Source organism: Argentina anserina, chromosome 6 (genome assembly GCF_933775445.1).
Source record: "Argentina anserina chromosome 6, drPotAnse1.1, whole genome shotgun sequence".
NCBI classification, from domain to species: Eukaryota; Viridiplantae; Streptophyta; class Magnoliopsida; order Rosales; family Rosaceae; genus Argentina; species Argentina anserina.
In genome coordinates, this window is record NC_065877.1 from 2,517,695 (window position 1) to 2,533,087 (window position 15,393).

At 36.3% G+C, this 15,393-nt stretch overlaps 3 protein-coding genes across 4 annotated transcripts; 2 read left to right on the top strand and 1 right to left on the bottom strand.

The window, feature by feature from the left end:
- Positions 1 to 4,185: 4,185 nt before the first annotated feature.
- On the bottom strand, positions 4,186 to 7,566 carry LOC126799409 (cullin-1-like). 2 transcript variants are annotated; one of them, XM_050526611.1, is made up of 9 exons: positions 7,495 to 7,566; positions 6,793 to 6,961; positions 6,564 to 6,660; positions 5,912 to 6,097; positions 5,729 to 5,776; positions 5,448 to 5,651; positions 5,289 to 5,366; positions 4,963 to 5,049; positions 4,186 to 4,461 (listed from the first exon to the last, which is right to left on the bottom strand). In XM_050526611.1, exons 2-9 carry the CDS (start codon positions 6,915 to 6,917, stop codon positions 4,354 to 4,356), a joined length of 933 nt encoding a protein of 310 aa, XP_050382568.1. In that variant the 5' UTR covers positions 6,918 to 6,961; positions 7,495 to 7,566; the 3' UTR covers positions 4,186 to 4,353. The 2 variants fall into 2 exon arrangements, with proteins under 2 accessions (XP_050382568.1, XP_050382569.1); XM_050526612.1 differs by having other exon boundaries at positions 6,793 to 6,964; positions 7,495 to 7,559.
- A 170-nt stretch (positions 7,567 to 7,736) lies between these two features.
- LOC126798469 (cyclin-H1-1) lies at positions 7,737 to 11,812 on the top strand. The gene is made up of 14 exons (XM_050525451.1): positions 7,737 to 7,856; positions 8,193 to 8,243; positions 8,626 to 8,695; positions 8,845 to 8,963; positions 9,072 to 9,145; positions 9,431 to 9,551; positions 9,636 to 9,704; positions 9,814 to 9,855; positions 10,047 to 10,124; positions 10,502 to 10,560; positions 10,711 to 10,795; positions 10,993 to 11,081; positions 11,174 to 11,249; positions 11,389 to 11,812. Exons 1-13 carry the CDS (start codon positions 7,797 to 7,799, stop codon positions 11,244 to 11,246), a joined length of 990 nt encoding a protein of 329 aa, XP_050381408.1. The 5' UTR covers positions 7,737 to 7,796; the 3' UTR covers positions 11,247 to 11,249; positions 11,389 to 11,812.
- A 342-nt stretch (positions 11,813 to 12,154) lies between these two features.
- Positions 12,155 to 14,222, top strand: LOC126798470 (uncharacterized). Its single transcript, XM_050525452.1, has 3 exons — positions 12,155 to 12,292; positions 12,581 to 12,641; positions 13,986 to 14,222. Exons 1-3 carry the CDS (start codon positions 12,230 to 12,232, stop codon positions 14,207 to 14,209), a joined length of 348 nt encoding a protein of 115 aa, XP_050381409.1. The 5' UTR covers positions 12,155 to 12,229; the 3' UTR covers positions 14,210 to 14,222.
- Positions 14,223 to 15,393: the final 1,171 nt, after the last annotated feature.

Here is a 15,393-nt window from a genome sequence, read left to right on the forward strand (position 1 = left end):
AAGTGTCCTCTAAGTGAAGAATCTTATGGGAAACCTCCAAACAGGCCCCCAAAGCAAAGAAAGAGAGAAGAAAATAAAAACAGAGAGGACAATAATTATGGTGGCAGTAGGTTAGTTTTTAATTATGGTGACACAAAAGTAGAAATTTCTTTTCTTTAGTAGTGAAAATGGAAATTTTCTTCCTATCAATAAATGGGAAATTAAAGCAGCATTGTGTCCTTTTTCTCTCTTTTTTCACTCAAAGGGCCAAACATTAGCTAGTGCATCCTCCCAATGTATCAAGTATTTTGCATAATGGACCTGCTTCAAAGTTTTCAATTTTATTTTCAAGTGAGCAAGAGAAAGAATCTAGCTGGCTCTTGTTAGGGTAATGGCATAATCAAAATAATTGTGTTCACTCTTTTGTTTCTTTTTGTGATGAGGAAAGAAGACTAGACTATACTAGAGAGCGAGTATCTTTATGTGATTCAATGTAAAGAGATAAAAATATAAGATTGTGACGAATTCACTTCTTCAATACGACTTTTCAGCAAGAGAGTTACGTAACGAATAAAATAATACAGTAAATGACTCATTTCTCTCGAGATTTATATTTCAGTTATATTATATCAAATAAATTCATGAACTGAAGTGAGGTCACAATCGCTGTGATCGTCTCGAAAATCTAAATAAGATATGGAAAGTACACATGTAATAAAAATTAAAAATAAATAGACAAATAGAGATCGGCAGCAAATTTGTATTCATTGAAAGAATCATGCGACTATCATTAACAAAATAATACATTATTTACGTTGTTGTCAGCTAGCATCTCATAATAATCAGTTATATATCATCCAAAATATCAAGTCTAGTAAACAAGCTCATTAATAAATTATGATCCATTGCGAAATACGACACACAAAACACACGGTTATAATCTCGATGATCAAAAAAGCAATTTGTCATTTACAATTATGTTGTATCATGCATTACGATAAATGTACAATGACTCTCACACAACAAAACCATATTATTACTCAACGGAAGCTGTGATAATAAATAAGAAAAACATTTCAAAACATCTTAGAGCTATAAATTATACTATGCAACCATGGAACCAAGAGGAAAATGACAAGTTTTGAACACAAAATGATGAGAAAAGAAAAAGGGCATAGCAAGAAGAAGAGAAAAAACATGACAACATGTGTAGTAGACTAGTAGTTCACTTTCAATTTTCATGGATGCAATCAAAGTGGAGTATGGACTATGGACTGGTTTTTGAAGAGATCTGACGGGTCGGGTATTGGGTTAAATCCTCCCGATTTGACGACCGCTGAGGTGACGTGACAGTGGGCCCCACAGAATCACTGCGCCATTTTTAGAGATGGGCCCAGCCCTGTCCGCCAATCATTTGCCAGTCATCTTCCGCCTACGTGGGAGCTCTCCCTCTTTTTCATTTTCACTGTTTTCTCTGTGGGAAATTACTTCGGAGCCCTTTTTGCAGAGGCCCAGAGAAGAAAAAGATCTACTTCCTTTCCCAGAATTATCTGAGGAGTTTAACTGTACAAGGACTTGTCCCAGAATCAAAACTGTAGTAGTACTTACTCTACTGGGATTTTGTGGCAGAAATAAAGCATTTATGTCAGCATTTACACGTAATTATAATTTCCTTAATGCCATTTTCTTTTGTAATTTGTCTAATGTACCCTTTTTCTCGGTAAATATCGAAATTTATAGTAGAGTTTGATTCTTACTTAACATCACAATCAGAAATAGTAATGAAGCTAGCTAGCTAGCTAGGATGAATAAGGCATTGATGCATCGTGCATATAGAATTGTATAAAAAAAAAGTGAAAATGTGACTGTTATCTAACATGAAGGACTTTGATGCATTATTGAGAGATATCAAATGCTTTTATAGGAAGGGGACCTTTTTTTATAGGAATTCTTGCATCTGTTCCATCAATTATTTGTTCGTAGTCTCTGCTTTTTCATAAGTCGGTAACTTTCATTCGAAAAAAAACTTCAAATTCAGTGTATATGGTTTTGATGTTCATTTAACAGATACCAAATGCTTTTCAAGGTGCGCTCTGATAGAAATGTTTGCAAAGAAAACAATAGGACCTATTCCATAAATAAATTGAGTAATTTGAATTCCGATCAACTTAACGTAGAGGGTCTCCGGCTTTCAATTGTAAAACATCAACTTCAATATGGTGGTTAGCTTCGCCCAAGAGAAAAGAAAAGGGTGTCATGAATATATCGTCCTCATGATTCGCCTTGAAATGCTGCCACTCCTCTGTTGGTTCTTTCTTTCTCAACTCATTGTCCTTCTAAAATTATGGAGAGTGACCACACCAGTGTCTAGTGTCTACTGTCTACCTCACATGAATACTATCGCTCGATCAAGAAGTTGCAGTACAGAATTAACAACGACGCCGAGCTATTCCTCTAGCCGGGAGCCGGCACTGGCCGGCTTGATTGGTTCTTCAAATTTAACATCTCAATTACACATTTTTCGTTAATTACTACGTACTGTACTAACGATAATCAGGGTTTATAGGTCCAGTAATCGTCTAATTGCTAAAGAAGTTGAAGATCCAACTATACATACATTAACTAATGTCTACGTGACTAATGAAACTGTTTTTGGTAATGTAGAGTATTACGTCATAGTACGTAGGTAGAATTTTCACTCCTTATTACAAGGTTGTTATATACAGTGTACAGAGGAAACCCATCAGTACGTAACCAAACCAACGGTGCCCAGAAGCTAACGAAGCAACTCGTTCAAACCTATCTATCCACGTTGCCCTGAGCTTGTTAGCCTCCTAATTAAAGCCCTAGAGGTTTATCTCTTTCAAGTACACCGACGACCTCGATCACTCCCTCGACTCCAATCTCGTCACTTTTGGTTTTGGCTGATTCGTCTAGCCGATCGAGGTAGGCCACGGTTTTGAACTTCACTAAAAGCGTTGGCCGGCCAGGGTCGACCAGTAGTGTCATAAATCATAATGATTTAGTTACAAACAGGTGGCGTTGAATTCTCACAAGCTAACTAGGGCCGGGGCTCTATATCAAGTCGATATCAAAACCAATAATCGGGAGCTGGTCATGATCAAACTGAAGTACTCATTGGTGGAGAAAGAGACCATTAATGGCCTCCACCTGCACATTCTTACTCCAAGATCAGTCAACGCTAATGCTGCATTGCGTATACTTCAAAGCAACGCATGTTCGATGCCTTCAATGCATCATAAGTAATCAACAGGGAATTAAGTTCCAATCACTGTTCATAGAACACCAAATTAATGGTTCCAGACTTGCAGTAGTATTAGGGTTGGAAACCTTCTTGATCCCAAAGTTTTAAGATGTCTTTCGGATATGAAGCTTCGGGTGTTATGAAGAAACTAGATAGGGCTGTGATAGAGGTTGATGAAAATGGCACAAACGCTGCAGCTGCTACTTGTTCACATTTGTATTATATATGGCGACGGTGACTAATTAAGGTCGACATTTCCAATTCATAAGCATGTAAAATTAGGTTTTCGCAATGTTTCCGTACTCCTATGGTTAGATTGTTATTCTAGTTCATTATCCTCTAGTTAGAAATAGAGTGTTCTATTTCGCTTTGATCTCTCATGAACTTGGCAGTTGCTTTTGCATAGATGCTTGCAAGAATAATTCAGAGTTGTTGCGTCAAACTACTATCCTCAAAAGGAGATTCCTTACCTACTGACATGATGGGATTACAAGTTTCTGTCAATACTAGACTTGCAGTTAAGGAATCTCATTCCCTTGCACTCAAAAAGTATACAAAAGTATACAAATCATCTCAATGATCTCATCACATATTTAGGTGGGGTGTCATCTCAAATGTAACATCAAATATCACAGTATGATTCCAGCCAAAATATGACGCACCTCACCAATAACCATCATTGTCTCATTTTATTTCAAAGCAATTGTTTCTGGCTGAGATTTTATTCCAAAGCAATTGGTTTTAGGTTTTTGGTCTTAGGATGGGCAGGGTAGAACATCACAGGGCAAGATGATGTCTTCGAACCAAAAATTAGGCAAAAAGCTAGGACAATGAGAAGGTCTAAGATATCCAAAATACTTTGGTAGTTTTGTTAGAGGTACTGCCCTCCCATCTGAAGGTATGAACTTTGATTAATTTACTTTCTAGGAAAGAAAAGTAAATTCACACCAGCAGTATAAACACAACTGCTAAAACTCGATACAGGATTAGAAGTTTCATAAAACCATTCTGCATTATCTGACAAATGAGTAGGGGTCGACATTTGCTCGCTCCCCATAATATCAATCGCTTCTACGGTACTACCCATGTCCTAGTCATTTTGTACAAACTCAATGAATATGAGCTGATTTTGCCATCAAAGCAGAAAGATGTTCCCCAAGAGTTGATGCAGAGCTCTCCTCTCCCAGACTTAAGCCGGCACATTTCGACAATATCTCCTATAAATGATCCCAACAGCAAATATGAATCAGATAGTTAGTTCTGTAACTTTGTACTGACGATGGCAATGACAGAAACCGATTCTCAATTTTGAACAAGATTGATGAATTATTCATCACAGAAGCTGAATAAAATTGTTCAGTTTGAAAGAGGAGAGCTTAGTAGCATTGTTCAGTGGTAAGTTCTATAGTGGAGATTCAGCATCTTATCTGGGCAAACAAGCGAAACCATTGGTTTAAAAAGCAAGCTGTTCTTTAGTTACCATGTTACAGTGATCACTGCTAGAAAAAAAAAAAAAAAGGGTCGGTGACACCTTTCTTTTGATCAGTTATTATGGTTTTTAAAATTTCTACTGCCATTTTAGAGGTTGTAAAGCTTGAATGGCAATAAATGAGAAATGAATAGCAAAATGTCAATTATATGAGCAGTACGCCGGCTATAAAAAAAAAACCATGTCCCTTAACAACTGTGGCAACGGAATTCTAGGAGGTTGTTCACACCTGATAATCCAGTTGACTGGAGCTCTGAGCCTGTAGCTTCTCAACCAATTTAAGTGCATTCATATCTAGCAACTGACAATGCAAAACCTGCATTAGAATTTAGAATAAGCACACGATGGCAACAAAATCACAACCGAATATCAGAGCCGTGAAGGCTGTCCTGTTAGTTCCTGTGGTGCTTTAGTCTTGTATCATTATTAGAAACATATACCAAAATCCAAATAGTTAAACAAATTATCTGTTATAGGGGTTTGAATCACGAAGACAAAACAGAGTTAACCCACACTAGAAACCAAAACGACTGGTTGGAGGTGGTGGGGGTAAACCTGTAATAATTTTATCACGGATGTCGGATCTAGATAGTGGCCAGCTTTTTCTTTTTCCTGCATCATGCACCAGTTTACCTGTAGAATAAAGGGAAAACCATCACATATACTTTATCCAGTAAACATTATTAAACCCAAAGGATTGAACAAAAGAAAAACCTTCTCAATATAGCCCGTCAGTGAGTCATAAGCCACCCATTGAGAAGATAAATGGGAGTAGAAAGCAGCACTTTCATCAAGCATTGCCTGGACAAAGTTTTCATAGTACGGAAGCGATCTGTTTTTGCTAATTTCCATAAAGATACTCAGGACATCTTGCAGCAGTTTTGGATCAATCTGCTTCCCATAACGCTCTTCATTAATCTGTACCAAATATAAGTTAGATACATCTCCAAACATAAGGCTCAAGTTATTAAACCATTTAAAGCAAATAAACAAACCAATGACATTGTTGCTGCCTGTATTCTACCATGCAACACGTTGAAGACCTGTAAGAAAAATAGAATTATTTCTAGCATCCATTCAGTTCAAATAAGACTACAGAAAAGAGCAGGTATGTATGCAAAGTTATGCTTGCCCAAGTGTGCAAGCAAAAGGGTAACTGGATAAGTGTAGATACTCACCAAACTGCGGAAACAATCAATTGAGGTCTCACCAAGTGAAACACCAGAACAAAAACTGCTATAATAGCGGTCCAGATATTCAAAAAATCTACATAACCATTTGACCATTAACTTGTAATTTGACCACATCAGCACAAACTCCCTCAACAGAGCTTCATTTTCTTTAGCTGCTAAAGAGGGCAGTACCTAAATGAAAAGAGAAAGATTAGTAGTGAAAACGGTAGGAATAGAGGTTACCGCACAAGTGATTATCAGAGAAGTCGACAAGACAACAATCACTACAGAGGTAGCTACATTATTTTTCTTTTATCTTGAAAATGAAAATATTACTAAAAAATAGTTATATTGATAGAAGCTTGAGAATCTTCGTCAGTCATAGGGCAATTGTCCTTACGGAATCCACTAACATCCTAGGTAATTAAGACTGAACTATTCAGCCGACAGCACAGAGAAGTTCTGAATGATAAAACACATAAAATTCGGTATTCAATACGAGTTATTTAGCAAAAGCTAATTCAAGATCCAAAATGATTCAGATCTAAAGTGAATGGTAATCTTAGATTGAGAAAGTAAGAATGTACTCCTGAAGAACCTAAAGCCAGATATCACTCCTAAAATAACACGAATACAATAAGGATAGAATACCACATACCGTGGAATTAATGGTCTCTTCCAAGTTCCCCTTAAACTTTTCATGAAGCAATACCTTGTTGCCATCCCCAGGCTTGTAGCACAAAGTATACACACATCTAAAGAAAGAGTCAAAGAAATATCCTCATCATTTTTAAATTATATGAACTCTTTTGCATAAATGCTTGTGATACTTCTACTGATATAAAACGTGCCCAAAATTTTACAACTTGCAGGTGATAAAAGGATACGCATGGAACTTCATATATTCATCAGTGGTGAACTTTGTCTCAGGGTACCCTTCCACAATCTTCCTTGCTTTCCGAAACGCCTCATCTATAATTGCCAACCCTTCATCAAGTTGTATAAACTGCATCTTTCTCGCTTCACTGTAGTCTCCCAATCCTTCTCAAAACAACCCTGCTACAACAATCCGTATCAAATCAAGCACATCATACAAAAATTTTCACTTTAATAATCAATAACAGAAACAAAAACTACACTAACCTCCTAAAACCAACGAAAAATGCACAGAACCGAAGACCAACTAGCTCATGATATATTTCAACTAAGAAATGACCCTAAAGCTCGGTATACAATATAACCCACAACTTAAACTCAGTTCATCAGAGATTTCTGACCTACATTCTACACGATCCCCCGAACTCTTCACCAAAAATCGTACCAGAATACAATCTTTCACAATCTACTGAATCAAACCCACATACTTGAACCAAAAACCCACACAAAACTCTAGAAGCTTCCAATCATGTAATTTTTCAAGAAGTTCAGACAGAACTAGAGCCTCACTTTTAAACCCCAAACAAACAAGAACTCAGAAACCCTAAAAGAAATCACTACAGAAACCTCGTGGTTCGTAAGTGATCAAAGTTTCAAACAAAGATGAAAAATCAAAGAGTCAGATTCGAGTAAGAAGGACTTGGGGAAATTACCGGAATGGGCTTCGCTCAGAAATCTCCGATCTTCTCTCAATTTGGGAAGAACAGAGTTTCTTCTGCGGGATAATCGGGGGTTCTCTCTCTCTCGGGTTTATATAGGAGGGAGATCCCCAGGGTAATAATGGAAATTAATAAATAAATAAATTTAATGGCGGGAAAAAAGGGAGGGGGAGAGATTATAAACGACGTGTCGTTTTCTGTGGAGGGAGCTGGGTTTATAAATGAATAAACCCGGTTCTGGGTTTAGCTTCTGTATCACTCTCTTTCAGATTGAGCTAGGGTTTGTGATTCTCGCCATGGCCGATTTCCAGACCTCGACTCACCGGAGCAAGTGGATTTTCACGCCGGAGAAGCTGGTAATTGATCGTCTTTGTTGGTTGCTTTCCGGGTTTTTTTTTTTTTTTAGGGTTTTGAGTTTGAGGGATGGAGGGAAATTGAATTTAGGAGGTTATTAGTTGTTCATTTTTTATTGAAACTAAGCTGAATTCGAAATTGAAAAGAAACCCAAATAGAAAATATATGAAAGTTGCTTACTTTATGATAGTGTGTTTGATTATCAAAGAAGAAGAAGTAATGTTTTGGTTGAATCATTGAAATCTGATGATGTAGGAGTTGGTTTGGGTTTTGATGCTATAGAAGTTGATTTAGAAACTTATATGTGCTGGTAAAAAATTGAGGTTTTTATTGTGCAGGTGGAAAAATACAGGGCGGCTAATCAACAAGCAATAGAGGCATTGGAGAAGGTATATTCAGAGTCTCGCTTTGTAGTCTGTGTGTAGATGCCTATCATTTATAGTATTTATGTGAATTGTGCTTTAGTGAAATAAGTGATTTTTGTTTATTTCTTTTTGTTGGGTGGAATGAGACCATATGTGTGATAATGCATTCAATGTATGTTTGATCGCTCATAGATAGTTTAAGGAGATGATCTTTAGGTAAGCACAGGCTTTGTTGAAATAAAGGAAGCACTGTAATTATTTTCTTGAGGATAGCATTAGACTCTCCTTAGTTGTATCGGATTTTCTTTCTTAATCCTCATGTTCTCTACCAAAGAATGTATAGAAGGGACATACTTGTTGAATTTTGGCTTCTAATATTATGTTAAATTTTCTTCTTTTTGTGAAGTACGGAGTTGCACTGGCGAAAATAAATGATGATGGGTCATTAGCTGTCCCTGAAATTGCAAAAGAGAATGGTAATGCTCTTTAGGTGTCCGGTTCGACCTCTCTAATGATTCTCTCTTTGTGTTTTAGCTCCTGTGTTCTTGACTAGTTAGCTAGCATTATCTGCTTCAAAGTAAATTGGTTTTAAGTGGCATTGAAATTTTTCCCCTCGTAATGTCAGCTGACAAGCATCCGCGTCCAAAACCGGTTAGCATTGAAGAGGAGCAAATGATGCGAGTATTTTATGAAGCTAAGCTTCAAGAAGTGTGTAACAACTTTCGTTTCCCTCATAAAGTTCAGGTATATGTTGTGTTTCCTAGGAAGAAAAGAAGCAATAATAGATTGATCGGCATGAAATGTAGAAAAACATCACTTTTAACATTATACCTGTCCAATGTTTAATTGCAGGCAGCAGCTCTCATATATTTCAAAAGGTTTTATCTACGATGGTCGGTTATGCAACATGAACCAAAAAATATAATGTAAGGTTTTCACATATTCAATTTTTTTTTTGGTAAGTATGTTCGGGTGTGTACATTAATGTCCCTAGTCCATGCAAGTGTTGTTCTATCAAGTATTCTGGTTCTTCGAGGTAGAAATCTAGTCAGGCATTGAGTGGTATTGTAGAAAATTAAGTTGCTGAAAGAGTTGCTAGTATGATACCATATGTTACATTATATTTGTTTTATAGCAGCTATAGATAGTGTCAAGAGTTCATTTGATTTACTGCTAGTGGATGACTGACACGGTAATTCTATTTTTTACAGATTAACCTGTATATATGCGGCGTGTAAGATAGAAGAAAGCCATGTATCCGCTGAGGAGCTTGGTAAGGGGATCTCACAGGATCATCAAATGATACTCAATAATGAGTTGATAGTTTATCAGGCATGGATGTGCCACACAATTCTTTAGTTTGCAATTTTTCTTTTTTGTCTTCTTTTCTCTATATAACATGCATTTCTTTTGCAGAGTTTGGAATTTGATCTTATTGTGTATGCACCATATAGATCAATTGAAGGCTTCATTCATGATATGGAGGTTCATCACTAGTCCCTGCTCGAATGCTTTGTTGATATTCTCCCCATACATAATAATTTATTTACAAGTTCACTCCGCCTACATTGATGACAATTAATGTTGATTTCAGGATTCTTGTGGATTAAGGGATGACCAGCTTCCAATGCTCGAGGTAACTGTCATATTTTAGATTTCACATGTTTTGCTTTCAAGATTAGTAGTTGTATGTTGGCTTATCAGAAGCAAAATTTCCGACACCTGTCCCCAAGGGGTGCAATATAATAGCTCTTAATAATTGGGAATGTAAAATTAGGTTTTTGGGGGGGTCAAGCCTTTATCTTAACCAATTGTCATGATTTGTAGAGTTTGCGTGGCGCTGCCAAGATAGATGTTGATAAAATCATGCTCACTGATGCACCACTTCTGTTCCCTCCTGGGCAGGTATATTGTGGCTCTGAACGTATTCCTTGGTTCTCTAAACATTGAAAGACAAAGGTTTTGCCTGACCTGGTTAATCATGCTACAAAACCAGAATATTATACCCCTTCAGGTGTTCAGTATTATGCTTCCGTTGGAAAGGGGTAGTTATTAGGAGCAATGTCTAGTGATTAGATTAGTTGGGAAATGAGTTATACATGTGGATTACAGTATTGCAGAAATATAAAGTAAAAGACTAAAAGATGTGACCTGTACTGTTGCCCCTTTTGTTGTTTCACTTGTAGGTTATACTGTCTCATGCTGTTTCTTATTCCAAAAACAATATGCAGAGATAAATATAGATGTGTCCTCTTTAACTTTTGCAATTGACTTACATATAGTTGGCCTTGGCTGCATTGCGTAGTGCAAATCAGGTGCAGAGAGTTGTTGACTTTGACAGGTTTTATTTAACATTTAGATATCCAAAGTTCTGTATAATTGTTTGTAGCCATATTTGCCCCTTTACCTAATTCTAAGAGCAGAGGGGTTTGGCTTTTGTTGTTGTTTTATATGTATACTGATAAACCTTCTTTGATCTGCTCGTTTTCAGATATCTGAAGAGTATGCTCTCTAGTAAGAGTTCTGCACATACTATTTCAGAGCTAATTGAATCCCTCGATGCGATTGATTCTTGGGTAAAAGTCACTTAACTTTGTTGCAATATACATAAAATAATGATGAAAAACTCATTTTACTTCACATAGTAGCTCAAAATTTTGTGAATATATTAAACATGATTTAACTCTACTATCAAGCTCAGCGTTACAAAATATTGCTTTTGAATAGTTTATCTGCTGTTACTGATCTGCTTTTTTCACGGCTGTGTGTGTAGGTAAAGAGATATAAATTTCCTTCAGACAAGGAAATCCTGCACATCAATCGGAAACTGAAATCTTGTTGGGGTCAAAGTTCGCGTGACGAGTATGGCCTCTGTACTTTCTTATCTGGACATTGGTGTTTAGTGTTGTGCCCTTTTTCTGTGTTGATGAAAACTTCGTTTTTTTTTTTTTCAGAAGTAAGAAGCGGGATAAGAGATCAAAGCACAAGTCCAAGAAGAGTTCAAATGAAGCACAAAATGTACCTTGAAATGTATGTTGTATTACGATATTGTTTAGATTGATGTTGTTGTGTGGGTTTGGGCTCCTGTTTAGTGGCTTAGTTTAAGGCACCAGCATTTATTACATACTATTTTCCTGGGTTTCCTAATCATTCTTTTGTTGTCATATAGGATTCCTCATCTCCGTCTTTCGAATTTTAGAATTTTGTTTTGCTTGGGAAGACGCTCCTTGAAGCAACAACTGATTGAAGAAGAGGGAGATTTGTTAACATTCTAATTATATCTTCTTTCCTTTTCACTTTTGTATTGTTGTATCGTCAATTAAATCTGTTAAAGAGTGTTGGAGAATTGAATTCCGAGTTTGGACAGTGATGCAATATAGTCCTTCCTATTTCATTTTGAAGAATCTTGTTACACCATGAAGGAATTACCACAAAGGAAATTGGCAAAGTGATTTGATATTCTAAAGAGGTAGCTCTCTAGCTCGCACTCTTGGAGGATAAATTTTGCTACCCTCAATGTGTTCTCAAAAACATGAGTTGAGCAACTCAGAAGATGAACTTGTCTTGGTTTGTTCATTACAATGAAGTCGCATTACGACTGATAAACTCTTGCTTGAAGGCCATGTACCATCAACACCAATATCAAGTCGTATGTGATTCGGAATGGAGAGAAAAAAAAAGTTGCGAGGTGAAATCTACACTCCTAAATTTGTAATCGATACTCCATGTTTCTTTTTGAAGTGATTTGAATTTTGTCTTTACTTACTCAACTTTTGTCTTTTTATAAAAAAAAAAGTACCAAATAAGGAAAGAGAGAGTGTGAATCATAATTTTGGATTTTGGGGAGTGTAAATTTCAGCTCTATAAAAAATAGTTTATGAACTCAGACCGATATAATAGTAAAACGCTGTCGTTTCGGTACTAAGCTCTGAAGCCAAAACCCTGTGGAAATTGTAAAACCCTGAGAAAGTGAGAAGCAGAAAGGGCGAGACTCAAAGTTGAAAGCTTGAATGGCGTGCCTCTTCTCCATGACCTTCTCTATGCCTCTCTCTGCTTCACACACCTTCACTAATGTAAGTCCTCAATTCTCTTACCTCTTGTCCAACCAAAAATCTTAGCTTTTGATCTCCAAATTTATTTCAATTCACTATCTGGGCTGCTGTGGAAAACGTTGTAATCACTTGGGTTTTGAATTTAACACATCTTATGATTCAATCTAGTTTCTGGGTGTATATATATTTTTATGAGAAATTATATGGTAACTGTTAGAATTCAGATAATGATGCCTCGATTGCATTAGTTGGGTGTCGTTTTGTAAATGAGTAATGTGTTTATCATTGATGCTCAATGTTGAACTTCAGGGAGTGGCAATGCGCAAATCGGGTTTGATTAGAGTTTCAAGCCGAAGAGTTTCAGGAACAGGTTTTACTTCTTTGACCTCCCTTATCTCAGTTAACATTGTGCTTACCAGTATCAAGTTGGAACATGATTAGTTCTTTTCATTCAGTGAATCAGTGTCATCCTTGTTTTTCTGTCTTATCCATTTTGTATCAAAATTTACTGCTTTAGTTTGGTTTTAAGGAAGCATTTGAGATATGCATTGAAAATTACAATTTATGGTGGTTGTCCAGAGAAGCTTATTTAAACTCATTAGATAGATAAAAGTTTTATCATTCATGTTTTACCATTCAGTTATGAAGGAATTAGCACTCTGAAATGCTTCGGTATTGGTTTTCCATGTGATTCTCCTCCGCTTGACAGCATATTGTTGTCATGAAACTTCTAGTCTAATCGTTATAATATTGCAGTTCCTGCCTTTTAATTGCATTGTTCCACCCAATGTTTGGATGATACAAATATTTTCTGCATACTGTACTGGTGGTGTTTTAGTGACCTGACAAAATTTGTCAAAAGTAGACATGTGTAGACTGTATTTTTCCTAGCAATTAGCAAAGAGAACTTGAGAAGAAAATGAGTAGACAAGAAGGTAAAGAACTAAACATTATGGAAGTATTTTCCCAAAGTATGCCCTTCTCCAGTATATCAATGTTCTAGCCTTTGGGTTTTGTCTTATTTACGAGGACGGAAAGAAGAAAGACGAAGATGTAGAGGAAGAGATGGGCAGAGAAAATAAACCTAAAACTAGTAACCTGGTTATTAGAGAGCACAGGCTTGTCTATATTGATATCATCTTATTCAGCAGAAAAGCTTCCTCTAATCAACTCATAGACTGCCCTTCCATAAAAGATTCATTTAGCAAGACTAAAAAGTAAAAACTTAATATTCCTCAATTTGTTCATCAGATTTACTTAATAGTTATCATCTTGGAATTGAACTTTTAGCTTGTGTAATGTTCAAGTGAAACAAAAGATTTAGATTAGAGATCTCATGCAATGTCAATGTTAGGATTGCATTGCACCTAGTGATCCATTCTCAGTCGCATTTGAATTTGTATCACCTCAAGTTTCCTTCGGTTATATAAGCTCAGGGTATACCAACATGTGTTCATTGTGACAGTGTTGATAGTGAAATCCAAGTTTGGTCATTTCTCAGAGTTTAAAGTTTCTCACCTAATCTCAGGCATTTTTGTTATTAAAGTAAATGAGAAGATCGTCTTCAAAACAAAACAAAAAAGTAAATGAGAAGAGCCCTGTAAAACATGCTATCTTGAGTATCTTCAATCTATATGCAGTTATATTTACACTGATATTGTTCCTAAATCCTAATTTTGATATTTAAGCTGACTGCTCTGAATTGAATTTGCAGCCGCGAAGGCCTCCACCTCCTGCAATACAAATGGGGTCTTGTCATCTTTAAATCAAAGTTGTCAACATCTTCTTACAAGGTCCTCGAAACCTCTCTATGGAATTTTGTATTGTCATGTGAATGTAGACTCTTGTAGCCAAAATATCATATATGGTTATTGGGTAGGACCTGATATTGATGATGGTTGTGGTTATGTGGAAGCTTTAGTTGATCAAATTACTTGAAAAATCTTCCCTTAATTTTTTTGCCACTGTTAGCTTATTTATATTCTGTTTATGAAAAAGTTTACTGAAGAACGAACTGATTAATAATAAGAGATCAGCAATGGCTTCACCATATGATGAGGTAACTGAAGGCCATCGGTTTTATCTCAAGAGATATAAACAATGTGTATCTGTATACACAAACAGTTTTATTTATTGAAGCGGCACTATACAAAAATAATATGCAAGCAGTGAAGCAAAACCTTCATTAACTTTACGAGCTAGGTTAAAGTCACAAGTACAACCTCTGATATAGAACATTGGCACAAAATGTATATATCATAGTGGTAAACATTAATCATGGATGATGGACCATTAGGTTTACTATTATGAAGCTCGATGCCGTGGATCCGTGGTCGGAGTTCACGGAAGTAAATTTTATTTCATTTCTCATAAAGAAAACCAATTCATAACATGTATATCAATGATTTGTGGGTTTTCTTGTTTTAGGTTTTTGGACATTGAAAAATGCTTGGTTCAGTCACCCAAACGCCTAATGTGGGCGAGAGAGTCTCGCCCATCGATATTTGTAGGGCCCACCACGTTCTTCGACTATTATTTAATGGAATAATCTCATTGCAGTATTGTATCGAATATGTAAGTTATATGAATTCGGGCACCTAAAATGTATATAATTCTATATATTATCTCATGTGGTACTACATTGCTATGGTTAGTACTAAAGCTAAAAAATTTTGAAATTATATATCAATTAGACCATCACATAGTACTACATTGGTTCAACTACTGCAAAATCTTGGGAGTTTTTTTTTCAGCTTTTGTATCTCAATTCTACCAAATTTGTTCTGGAGTGTTCATCAAGAGTTGTCGTCTTAGTCGAGAAGTGGTCCCAAAAGTGGCAAGAACCTAAGTTACAGTAACCCTAGGTGTTGCATTATGTTGAAACCCTAACTTTGACAACTGGGTTACTATTAACAGGGCTTAAGTACACTAATCCTTAAGAGGAAGATTACTCTAATCCTTTTGTATCCAGAAGCATTCATATAGTAATCTACTTTAAGCATGCTTGAGATTCTATTGTAGTACTTTCATGCTAAATCATGTTATATCTAAATTATGAAGTCATAACTATAGTGGTCCTTTGGTTCTGGGGTTGTAACCCAAAAACCCTAGTAATACACTAG

Coding starts and splice junctions, on each gene's coding strand:
- LOC126798469 (XM_050525451.1), top strand. CDS start 7,797: ATGGCCGATTTCCAGACCTCGACTCACCGGAGCAAGTGGATTTTCACG. Junction 7,857..8,192: donor TTTTCACGCCGGAGAAGCTG/GTAATTGATCGT, acceptor TTTATTGTGCAG/GTGGAAAAATACAGGGCGGC. Junction 9,552..9,635: donor ATGAGTTGATAGTTTATCAG/GCATGGATGTGC, acceptor TTTCTTTTGCAG/AGTTTGGAATTTGATCTTAT.
- LOC126799409 (XM_050526611.1), bottom strand. CDS start 6,917: ATGCAGTTTATACAACTTGATGAAGGGTTGGCAATTATAGATGAGGCG. Junction 5,652..5,728: donor AGGCAGCAACAATGTCATTG/GTTTGTTTATTT, acceptor TATTTGGTACAG/ATTAATGAAGAGCGTTATGG. Junction 4,462..4,962: donor CCAGTCAACTGGATTATCAG/GTGTGAACAACC, acceptor GATCATTTATAG/GAGATATTGTCGAAATGTGC.
- LOC126798470 (XM_050525452.1), top strand. CDS start 12,230: ATGGCGTGCCTCTTCTCCATGACCTTCTCTATGCCTCTCTCTGCTTCA. Junction 12,293..12,580: donor CTTCACACACCTTCACTAAT/GTAAGTCCTCAA, acceptor GTTGAACTTCAG/GGAGTGGCAATGCGCAAATC. Junction 12,642..13,985: donor CCGAAGAGTTTCAGGAACAG/GTTTTACTTCTT, acceptor TTGAATTTGCAG/CCGCGAAGGCCTCCACCTCC.